The 12,612-nt window shown below is 40.1% G+C and overlaps 1 protein-coding gene and 1 long non-coding RNA gene across 5 annotated transcripts in view; one reads left to right on the top strand and one right to left on the bottom strand.

The window, feature by feature from the left end:
• Positions 1–12,612, bottom strand: part of LOC120546974 (disks large-associated protein 2) — a 100,260-nt gene that overhangs the window by 28,511 nt on the left and 59,137 nt on the right. For 3 of the 4 annotated variants that reach the window (XM_039782287.1, XM_039782291.1, XM_039782289.1), the window contains 3 exons: positions 11,803–12,020; positions 7,589–7,742; positions 6,087–6,306 (listed from right to left, as the gene is read on the bottom strand). In XM_039782287.1, the coding sequence (XP_039638221.1) occupies positions 6,087–6,306; positions 7,589–7,742; positions 11,803–12,020 (592 nt within the window). Of the gene's footprint in view, positions 1–6,086; positions 6,380–7,588; positions 7,743–11,802; positions 12,021–12,612 lie in introns of all 4 variants that reach the window. The other variant, XM_039782288.1, reaches the window with a different exon arrangement.
• The window catches only part of LOC120546975, a 58,372-nt gene that overhangs the window by 12,942 nt on the left and 32,818 nt on the right, over positions 1–12,612 (top strand). The gene's annotated exons all lie outside the window — the stretch shown is intronic.

Raw genomic sequence — 12,612 nt, 5'->3', positions numbered from 1 at the left:
GCTGCACGTTATGAGGAAAATTATGCGATAACTTTGAATATCACGATAACGATATTACTTACAATAAATAAACATTAAAGTGTACTCTGTTGTTCTGCCTTTCTGCTCTTACAGTTTTCTGCTAAAATACAACTACATGCTAGTTGAATGTAAGGAAATCATTTTCAACATTATTTTATTGAACAAATTGAACATTTAATTGTATGTAAAGGCACCACTTAAAATTATGACAGTTGCATTTGAAAGTGCAATTTTCTACTGATATTTTCTTTCAACTAACTCAAATAAATTTCTTTCGCGATATGTCGCAGCGTTTTGTGATGTGTTTATTGCTCCAGTTACAGTGCCTTGCGAAAGTATTCGGCCCCCTTGAACTTTTCGACCTTTTGCCACATTTCAGGCCTCAAACATAAAGATATAAAACTGTAATTTTTTGTGAAGAATCAACAACAAGTGGGACACAATCATGAAGTGGAACGAAATTCATTGGATATTTCAAACCTTTTAAACAAATAAAAAACTGAAATATTGGGCGTGCAAAATTATTCAGCCCCCTTAAGTTAATACTTTGTAGCGCCACCTTTTGCTGCGATTACAGCTGTAAGTCGCTTGGGGTATGTCTCTATCAGTTTTGCACATCGAGAGACTGACATTTTTGCCCATTCCTCCTTGCAAAACAGCTCGAGCTCAGTGAGGTTGGATGGAGAGCGTTTGTGAACAGCAGTTTTCAGTTCTTTCCACAGATTCTCGATTGGATTCAGGTCTGGACTTTGACTTGGCCATTCTAACACCTGGATATGTTTATTTGTGAACCATTCCATTGTAGATTTTGCTTTATGTTTTGGATCATTGTCTTGTTGGAAGACAAATCTCCGTCCCAGTCTCAGGTTCTTTTGCAGACTCCATCAGGTTTTCTTCCAGAATGGTCCTGTATTTGGCTCCATCCATCTTCCCATCAATTTTAACCATCTTCCCTGTCCCTGCTGAAGAAAAGCAGGCCCAAACCATGATGCTGCCACCACCATGTTTGACAGTGGGGATGGTGTGTTCAGGGTGATGAGCTGTGTTGCTTTTACACCAAACATAACGTTTTGCATTGTTGCCAAAAAGTTAGATTTTGGTTTCATCTGACCACAGCACCTTCTTCCACATGTTTGGTGTGTCTCCCAGGTGGCTTTTGGCAAACTTTAAACGAAACTTTTATGGATATCTTTAAGAAATGGCTTTCTTCTTGCCACTCTTCCATAAAGGCCAGATTTGTGCAGTATACGACTGATTGTTGTCCTATGGACAGAGTCTCCCACCTCAGCTGTAGATCTCTGCAGTTCATCCAGAGTGATCATGGGCCTCTTGACTGCATCTCTGATCAGTCTTCTCATTGTATGAGCTGAAAGTTTAGAGGGACGGCCGGGTCTTCGTAGATTTGTAGTGGTCTGATACTCCTTCCATTTCAATATTATCGCTTGCACAGTGCTCCTTGGGATGTTTAAAGCTTGGGAAATGTTTTTGTATCCAAATCCGGCTTTAAACTTCTCCACACCAGTATCTCGGACCTGCCTGGTGTGTTCCTTGTTCTTCATGATGCTCTCTGCGCTTTAAACGGACCTCTGAGACTATCACAGAGCAGGTGCATTTATACGGAGACTTGATTACACACAGCTGGATTCTATTTATCATCATTAGTCATTTAGGTCAACATTGGATCATTCAGAGATCCTCACTGAACTTCTGGAGAGAGTTTGCTGCACTGAAAGTAAAGGGGCTGAATAATTTTGCACGCCCACTTTTTCAGTTTTTTATTTGTTAAAAAAGTTTGAAATAGCCAATGAATTTCGTTCCACTTCATAATTGGGACCCACTTGTTGTTGATTCTTCACAAAAAATTACAGTTTTATATCTTTATGTTTGAGGCCTGAAATGTGGCAAAAGGTCGAAACGTTCAAGGGGGCCGAATACTTTCGCAAGGCACTGTAATATTGCGATGACAATAAAAAAAAAAACGATATAATGTGCAGCCCTATACACCTTATACCGGTTATTGAGCGCTGTCGACTACCTGTGCTGGCACGGCTTCAGCCAAGTGACATAACAGAAACGCAAACAGTGGCAATTTGCTGCCGAGCTGAGGGGCACTTTGAAAATTCCTTTCCTTTACATTCCAGTAGCGGTGGGAGTATGTGTGAGAGGGGAAACGGCACACAATGTTTGTTTAACGTAACTAGAAAGTTCATGTTTTTTTTGAGTGACGAGATGATAGCCTATATGGCAGTTAGTCTCAAAGAAAACTAAAACTGCACCGCTGAGATTACATTTTTGGGATTTTAAGCCGACGAAAGAAGTGAGCTGAAAAAAACGAGGCTAAGTGTGAACACCTAACCAAAGAGTTATTATAACCAAAGATACTAAACCATCTCTGTTATAACCTCACTGCAGGTAAAAGGTCATGGCTTAGAAGCGCATAACCACCATGTGGTCTGGAGTCTACACTCTTATTATGGGCTCTCTCAGCTGTTTCACTCAGGAGCGGCTGAGACAAGTGCGACACCTTGTGGTAAACTTCAGTATACCGGTCCGCTCCGGTATTAGACATGATATCAAACCGGTTTGAACATTTTAGCCTAGTAGTAGTAAATGTACAGTGTAGGTTGCTTGTTTTTGTAAACATCACAGGCCTGTGCAAATGAACTGCAGTTATCAGTAACCAGGATACCAGTTTATCATGTCTATGGGGATATTAACCCGATTTCTCTGAGCTCATGTAAACCAAAGATTGTGGCGTCCGGTGACTTTCCCACGCAGAAACTCGAGTGAAGATAATTACCTCTTCTGCAGAGTCCATCATGTTGGGGGGGGTGGAGGGGGAGTTTGGCGGTGCGCGGTCACGGAAGGCTTGTATCATGTGGACGCGCCGACAGTGTTGTTGTCATTACTTAGAATTCCTCATGGGGCGGCAGAAACTACGCACTATAGCTTTAAGTATATTGTTGGCGGATTTCTTAACATCTTTTTGAAAGTTGCTTATCATCAGTAAAAATGTTGGATGAACTTTCTGTGGTGTTCAAGTATAGCATTTTACGAAATTTAAAATGGGTCAGCTCAAATTAATAGAGCTACTTCCTGCCAGAGCCAGTACGGAATAGACACCTTTTTTTTTAAAATAGCTTCTTGAGTGCCTTAACTTAACTAAGACAATAATGATTGTCATTAAACTCACATACTGTAGGCTTTTCACAATGTTTTTACACTGCCTTCTCAGTCATCTCAAGGCTTCTTTCCATCTTTTCACTGCACAGCACAGCAAAGAGTGGAATTAAACATGAAATACATCAATCATTATCAAATCATGAATCCATTTTCTGAGAACCCTTTTCTCAAAACATCAAAATGTTTATTTTTGTGCTATTTTGTGCAAAAGAAAAGATGTAAAGGGAGTAGAAGAATCACAACCCACTGGGTCAAGAAGCAGATATGAACCCTATTGAACATATCAGGTCCAAGGTGGCTGATTAGACCATGTGGAGTAAGTAACCCGTTGAGGGGAGGGGTCACTCCCCCCTCCGGGGCTGCACCAGGGAGAGGCTGCAATCCCACAGTCAAAGACAGCTGACAGACTCAATGCCAAGGGTTAGACTGCCACATGTGGCCTTTTTAAAAGAAGTCAGATTTTCATGGAAATAAAAAATAGAGTCCACACATGTACAGCAGACGCATGCTGCTCTCACAAATGATTGGAGACAGTGGCAATGCAATAATTAGTGCTATTTTACGGTTGCCATATGAAAACATTCTGAAAAGTTTGGGAGATATATCTCTCATACATTTACTCTTACAATGTGGTCTAAGCACACATAAAATAGTAAAATAGAGACATGGTAAACAACTCACAAAAGCCAGCATCACATTCATCACTGTAATCAATATTCAGAGGTATCAAGGTTTTAAGAATAAATCAAAGCGTCTGAGGTTTTGTGAGTTGTTAGGAACCGTGTTTGCTACTTAGGATAGCATATTGAGATATTTCTACCAACTATATAAATATATATAAACTCTATGTATTATTTTTACTGAGAAGGCAGTGCAAAAACACACATATACATAGATATATGTATGCGTGTCAACATTAAAATACCTGCAACAATCATCACTGATGCCTCCAGTTGTTCTTTTCCCCTGGTTATCCTTCAAGAGATGGATGGTCAAATGGAGAGGGGTTTGCTGCTCGTCTGCCCTATGGAGCACCATGGGATCCTTTCCCCACTCAAGGGCCCACTAGCCTCACACAGTGTTTGGTTCGTAAGCCGCTTACAATTTAATTATAAACTAGTACTGAAAACTAACATAAAAACATGATTCCAGGAATCAATGTTTTTTCTTAGCCAAGGTAGCCTGGATAAGTTATTTTATTTAATTTCAAGGCCACTATTCCGTCAGAACAGTGCAAACAGTACACCAAAGGAGAAATATAATTTACATTATGGCTTGACTGGGAGGTGACCGTACTGTATATAATTAATCACCATCTAGGGAACCCTTCCTCTGGGTTGCTATAACCTTATCTGACATATTATTATTAATGAATCATGCCAAATTTCAAAATACAACTTTACAACATATGTACAGTCAACTGCTTGTTTTAGTCCACATAGAGCTGACAGATTTGGAGCAGAGAGTTAAATGAATAGAGTTCAGCAAATAAGACAGTGGGATTGGAGAACACTCCTGTATTCTCAGTACTTCTGTCACATCGAAGAAATCGTCGATGGAAACCCAATTGACGATGAAAGGATTCCAAAAACAAAAGTCCAGATTGCACAAGAAAACAAAACCCACAAAATGAGTAAAAATGCAAATATTAAATTGACAGAAAAGTGTACAAAAACAATAAAAATCCAGGTCATAATATTTAAAAATGCACGTAATTAAAGAAAAATGTTTCAATAGGGTTCATAGCTTTACTCTTGCAGGTAAACACCAAATGCACTTAGAGGGAGGGAGTTACTGCAAAAGACTGCTTGCACAAAGAACCTGAAATTCTAATTTTATATATATATATATTGTTTGCACTGTGTCGCACAAAACCTTGAAATCCTTGCATGTTGTAATAAAAAAGCAGCATGTAGGACAAATAAATATGCAAGTCCATAAACAAAATGTGCTGTTTTTAGAACATGTTGAGTCTGGGTCCACTATCAAATTATAATTGTAGCTAAACATTTAAATATGAATAATGAAATTATTATGTTTGCTTAATTGGAAACCTGCAGTTGAAGATGACAGTGATTAAGAAACTTTAGGAAGTCCTGTAATAAACTTTACATACATTTGATTTATTTTGACTGAGACCGCTGCTCAAAAGCTTGAGTTTCATGCCAGACAATACAACAATACTGCAAATATCAAGGGTTGTATTTCTCAAACTTGAATATACCATCGGTAAATGGTTCCTTTGTGCAACCAGCATGTGTGTGTGTGTGTGCACCTGTTCTAGTCTCTAGAGGTTGTTGACTTACCTTTAATTGGTTACAAGATTTGTTTTTTTTATTTTATGAGGTCAATGACCAGGTCAGTTACAAAGCCTACCCCTGGCCCGTTTCGGTCTTCATCCCTCCCTAAGTAACTCACACGCTTCGCACAACACATATATAACACCACAGTTTAACATGCTTAGGGTAGGGCCTGTTCCTCTTAGGCATGCCATGTAATGTGGCTGTGCTGTGTTGTAATATTGTGTACCATGAGCATGTGTTGCCTTCTCAGTGTTTATGCGACCCTCCCACCCTTTTCCTAGTCTACAGCTTGGCAACACCACAAGTGACCAACCAGAAGCTTGGCTAATGATGCATGAATCGTGCAAAGTAACACACAAGCAAATCCATCTCAACAATTGGGAGTATGCAGAGGCAAAAACAAACACACGCACACCATAGCTTCCAAAGAAAATAACTGGGATCATTCAGCTCGGCATCTCTGAAGCTCAAGGGTTCCCCACTGTACATATGTAGGTATGTCAAGTTTGTGCCCATGTATAGGATGTATGAGGATATGTAGTCTAAGCCCTCTCTCATTTAGGGGGGGGATTGTTTTACCTGTTGTGGATCTGAGAGTTGAAGTGACAGTGGAGGATGTCATTGAAGGCAAGCAGTCGTCATCTTGGGAATAACCAGCCTGAATTGCACGGAGGTAACTGTGGCTTCGAGTGCGGAACGAACCAGGCAGGTCCAAGGCTTCCATGGCCTGGGATTCTACTTCACTAAAAACGGACTCGCAAACTGACTCAAACTGGCCATTGATCTCAGTCTCACTCACCTGAGAGACAAAAACAGGAATAGCAGTCCTTAATTTTTCCTCTTCCTTTCTCTTTCTCACTTTGATTCTTCCCCTTTGCACAGCAAATATGAAGGAGTGTTAGTGTTAGGAAATGCCACTCATTCCGACCTTAAACTGAATAAATGTCAAGATCAAATGAAAAAAGGCAGATGACAACAGAAAACAAACAGAAAAATATTCACTTTGTGTTATAAAACTTTCAATTTATCACATACCCCAAAACTATCTGTTACTATGTTACTACATGGAAAATAGGAAAACACTACAGTCCCAATGTTTTATCTTGTAGCTCTAGCAAGTCTCTTACATATATTTTAAATTATTTTAGCTGACAAAAGATTAATTATTTTTTGGCAAGAACATGCAACAAAATCATCTCACCATATGAGGAGGAGCGATCTTTTCAATTACGTTCTATCCTGTCATGTTCTCTCCTGTCCTCTCTCCACATAGGGCCTAATGTTTAACAAACTAAATTATATTACAGAAGAGAGCTGGGTTCACCAGCAGTAGTAAGCTTATTGTACAACCCTTCTTTTGGACAAAATCTTTCCTCCTCTTGTTACTCCTTCTCCTTATGGAGGGTTTCTTGCTGTGTCAACATCTTCATAGCAACCACGTCTTGTGCCACCATGGAGGTCCAAAACAGACTTGCACAACTGATCCAACTGTATAGATTCATAGCAGGGTATGAAAAAGGGAGATCGCTAAAAAGGTTGGTTTGTGATGTTAAACATGAAGTTGCCTCTAGCCCTGGTCTCTAAAACAAACTTCTAAACATTAGTAGTAGAAAAATAAGCTCAGTTAATTAAATTGGCATGGTTAGCTAATTAGCTGCCATGCCAAAACAGCAGGAGAGTGATGAATCGTTTATTTGTGGTCTATTCCAGACATCCTTGTGCCAAATCAGGAGCCAGACTGTTTCTACAATTTTACATTCCTTTATAACACGATACACTTAAACAAAAACAAAAAAAACTGGAAACAACTGTGTCTAGAGCGAATTTAGAGGTAGACTATCAGTTTAAATCATCAATTCCCAGTCAAAAAAAGCTAATTAGTTATGCCTATTGACTTCAGTTGAGACAGCCATGATTGTCTACTGGTCAATCAGCTGTGGACCTCCAATATGGACACATGGATTTTTTATGTCTCTGTAATATTGTCTCCACAAAGCAACTACATACAAAACAACATAACATAAGCTCTCATTAATGTCTTCAGGTGTTGCCTCTGTGCGATGTATGTGTTTAAGACTCACCTGGCTGACGCAGCTAGCCTGACTGAGGGTGCTGACGGCGCGCATGTAGCTCTGGTTGCGTGAGCGGAAGGGCGGGGGGTGAAAGGTGGCAGGGTCCAGCGTGACACTAGGGTGGGGTCGCATATCTCTTGTGGTTTGCAAGTGGTAGCCCTGGCTGAACAAGGACAGGGGGTAGGGATAGATACGATTGCACAGTTCAAAAGCCACACAAATGGAACATCACTAGATGATAATGTACTTAACAAATCTACTGGCAAGGATCTATGGGCATTATGTGACTTCTGTTTGGTATAGTTCATGATCAAGTATTTCTATCCAAAATGAATATCAGCCACTTGAATAACTTATCTCCTCTCCGACAGTATCTGAACTGCTAAGATCAACGTTGACCTATTATTATTGACTTGCGTTGTTAACTTCTAGTTTAGTTTCAAGTGTCCTATGATTCCATCCCAAAACTATAGAGAGCATGTCTCTTGTTTTTATTAGAGAAACAATGAGAGCTAGGAGCTGCTATAATAAGAGATTATTATATTCTCCACCAGAGGCTAAAGAACAAGAAGGCTGATTTGTTTCTGGACAAAAGCTGAAGTTATCAGAACCCTGCTGAGATGATGGTAACAAAAATAGTGTCAGTAGGGATGACAGATGCATGACGCCTCTCCAAGTTCATAGAATTTGGCTTTTTCTGAAAGTCACATAGAACAATAAGTTCTAAGCAACAATATGCTTACCCCTAATTCCCACCACGCGCGTGGTGTGCCCCGCAAGCAGTCGCGGCCATTCAAGTCAATGTTTGATATTCCACCAGCTGCGCCACGGCGCGTCCCAGAAGCGTGCATGAAGCGGCTCTCTGCTCCCCTCCGCTAAATATACGCGCCAGGTCCGTTCGGACAGCCAGGCAGGCAGTGAAACAGCGAGACTATCGAGTCAATTTACCAAAACACACCCCCAAATATTGTTTATGTCTCCTTTACAACACCACGGACGATGAGATATTCATCTTGGAGGTTGAAAAACACAATACCACATCACAGATGTTTTTTATCAGGAACACCAGAAAAGAGAAGGCATGGAGTTTAACTGCAGGAGTGCTTAGAGTGGAAGGTAGATACTAGCTTAATAGACCAGTCCCTCCAGGATTTTCGATTTTCCCAAAATGCCTGATTTTACGGGAGCTTTTGTTAAAAATAAAAAAGGAAACTTGTTTTGGGGAGAATAAAGTTGATTGGTTGAAGTTGCGGTAATTGGTCAAAATTGCGAGTCACACCAAATTCACGGTGATTGGTTGAATTTGCATGAATTGTTGCGATTGCGACATCGCAAAATCCTGGAGGGACTGATAGACACATGATTGTTCTGTAAAGTACTTGTAGAGTCAATATAATCTACGAGTCGGGCAGCAAAACACTGAGACGCGCCCGGTGTGGTATGGTGCGTGGCGGAGGATGGAACAAAACAGCGGTGCAGCCGGAACGTAGCACAGACGTGCCCAGTGGAGAATCGGAATTAGTGGGAATGTGAAGCAACCGCATCCTCTGGGTCACAAAATCACTTAATGGAATATTTGGTGGTTTGTGCTGGTTTACTAGGCAACAGATGCATGTTGCCACAAAGAGATGATTAGGAAATGATTTAAGAGTAATGCAACCCTCCTTGAAAATCTGTACTGACCTCCACAACCCAGTTAGACATGAAACAACAACCCACTGCCTTTCAGCCTGGTGTTAAATTACTGTGTACCACAAGTTGTTTCTTGTATTTAAGGCTTCTGATTAATCAGTCTCGAATGTTTCACATTCTGCTTGACCAGTGCAGAGACTTTTGCAACACATTATTTTTACATGTATATTTACAGATTAACAGATTATAAGTGTTGATACATACTTCCCACCACAATTATATCAATGAGTGTAGAGTAAATACCACAAAGACGTCTCAGTATAACACAATACATTGCCGGCACAACAAACTCCAAAATGACCATTAAGTTGAATCAACACCTCTAAACTGACAATGTAACATTGTAATTTCCATGTAAGTAGGATTCATTGCAAGGCTATTGTATTAGTACACCTAGCTTGAACTAATGTAATACAACTAAGTTAATTTCCATGATTGTCTTTTTAATGCAAAACAAAAGAAAACATTACTGGGAATGAGAAATATACTCAAAACTTTGCTGTGTTACTGATCAAACACATCTCTCCTACCTTACGTTTCTCATCATTCAGTATTCTTTAACACAATAGACAGTAACTTTAATGTATGACAACAGTTCCACCATCCAGTAAACCCAGGCACTAAATGTACCTGTTCTCTTAAGTCTGACATTGTATAAATGGGACAGTTTTGCCACAGACTTGTCAACAACACTGTGGTAAAATGAGGACCATTGCCTGTGTAAGATGTTGGGCAAATATTGGAACTAGCAGATGAAAAAGGTCACAAACACAAAACCCATTTGGTACTGCAGCATTCAGCAGAGCACTACTTTACCTAAACTCATAAAACAGTTGTCGGTCGAATACTTAGCCACCAATGCTCGAGCAAGTTATTGATGTGGTTATAAAACAAGCCAAGAAGAAGGTACAGCCCAGCTCTAAATAGCAGCTTAATACAGTTATCCAGGCATGTATAAAATTATGTAAGAAATGATAACCAAAACCCATTCTGTCATTTTGTTGCCAAGCCGCTTCACTTGAAATCACCAAATAATGTAAAACTTTTTCAAATCTCTCAGGGACAGCAGAGCAGAATCGGCAAACAACAGTTTTACTTGGACAGCATGCTGACAGAGTGAGTCATTGTTAGATGGTTCAGATTTATAGAAACAAAAAGGCTGTGAGGCTGTGAATACAAATTTCAAGTAGGTTGTAAAAGAAATACTGTATGTGTTGAAGGCAAGGTCTAGAATTTGTATGCTCTCCCTTTGAAACTATCTTTTTACCAAAGTTTTTGTTTCAGCGACACAGCAGCATGTAGTTAGGAGTTGAAGTGCAAATCAGTTATGCATGAAACTTTTGTTTATTTCTCTCAAACTCGTATTCCAGTCATTCCCCGAACATTTTGAAGTGTGTGGAGTAGTTTGCATACAATGCTGAAAGAAAGGTCTTATATGCATTACTGACATGCACTATTGATGCTCACTAGTCTGGATCAACGGAAGTACATTTCCAGGATAATTGCCTAACATCTGGCATGTGGCTCATGCGCTGAGAGGTTTGGGGACGGATTGGCGGGGATTGCTATGGACGAAGTACACATGGCAATATACTGTTAAAAGCATATTATGTTTAACCATGTATCCAGCTAATTTAAATAGCTCACTTTACTGTATTGTGTAAATAGTTAACTTCATATAATATTTTATGTGGCATTTTCTTTTGCGGGGTGCAAATGTTCCACCAAAACAAGTTCTTTCCCGAGACCATTTTGCAGAGCTACCGTTGCTGCGTCCGGAGATTAGCACCACCCAAGACCATTGTGATTGGTTTAAAGAAATTCAAACAACCCAAAGAATGTTTTCTCCTATCCTAGAATGTATGCATGGTTGAGCTAGCCCTTATTCCACAGTGCTGTGGAAATAGGTTTGGCAATGCAAGACTAGTTGCTCACTGATCAAGGGCTCGGAAAATATGAATCTAGCACTAGTTACTTCTAAGTTTTCGACTGTATTAAAGCTTGCCAAAGCCAGCACATGCGCCAATGCCCTGCATGTCAGGTCTGCCACCAGAATGTGCGTTTGTGTGCATGGGTAAATGTACAACACATTAACATAACTTTACCCTTTCCATTTGTACTGACCTCATAGTACAGTCTATGTGCCATTTACCACTAGCTTTGTCAGTCACTTGAGCCAACAGTCCAACTCCTTACACCTCAGACTCACTCAAGACACACACTGCATCAAAACGTAAGCCCTTGCATGTTATAATTAATAATTCCAACAAAAAGCTGTTGATGTTGTTGACCCTAAAGCAACCACCAATTTTTGAGCTATTCATAGGAGTGTATTTTAAAGTGACAGTTTCATAAGTTAAATTTCTAAAAAGTTGAGAAAATGCAATCCTTTTGCATCCTTTTACCTTATTTTCAGCATATCCTCTGATCATCATCCAATCATTTAATGGTTTCATGAAAAAGAATTGGAACAAACTGAAATCAACACAAAGCGTTGGCATGGACATATTAAGCGAGGCAGCCAGGCCTACCTTTGGGAGTCTATATGGGGTCTCTGCATGGCTGATTTGAGGACCAGAGCATCAGACGGAATGGCCTTCTGTGGGGAGGTCTTAGGGCTGGTGTCAGAGTCACCACTTTCATCATCCACCTCTCCCATAGCTTTGACATAGCTACTGCTGCGCATCCGCCGACATGGGATCTCCTCATCCTTCTCGCCTGGGTATCCAACCCACTCATCCTGGGGCACCTGTGGGAGATAACACACATGTATTGAATACTATAAACACATTTATACACATACACATACACTTGTTAATCCATAATGGAGTACAGATGTAACAGTAGGTTGTCCTGCTCAGAGACTACATCAGAGATATTAATTGCAAGTACAATAGGGCCCAATTAGCCAAACGAGTGTGAGAACAGTATCAGACAAGTAGTCGGATAAGCTCTGGCTGTTTTTTCCCTAAACAGAAAATTAAGCTGATTCACATCCCTGGTTTCAAGCTCCACCTCTATTTCATTCCCCCCTGAGCCTGGGCTCTCGAATTAAACAAGCTCAATGCTTAACCCTACTCCCCCCTTGGGATTCAGATCCAGTGGGTTTCTTTAAGCCAAGTATCTATCCTATTCAAAATCATGAATAGGCATCATGCTTCTGAAAAGCATGAACTACTGTTGGTGAAATGGCTTAAACCAAAGCAATTATTGAACTTGACAACTCAAGGAGTAGCTGATGTCAACAAGAGCCACTACTTAAATAAAGCATCACAAAGTAACATGTTACTTTATTTATATTGTTTTTTATTTTATTTTTTTGTAATGCAGTATTGGTGGAA

Source organism: Perca fluviatilis, chromosome 18, assembly GCF_010015445.1.
Source record: "Perca fluviatilis chromosome 18, GENO_Pfluv_1.0, whole genome shotgun sequence".
Lineage (NCBI taxonomy): Eukaryota > Metazoa > Chordata > Actinopteri > Perciformes > Percidae > Perca > Perca fluviatilis.
Note: the sequence above shows the minus strand (reverse complement) of the source record. Positions and strands in the feature narration are given on the sequence as shown.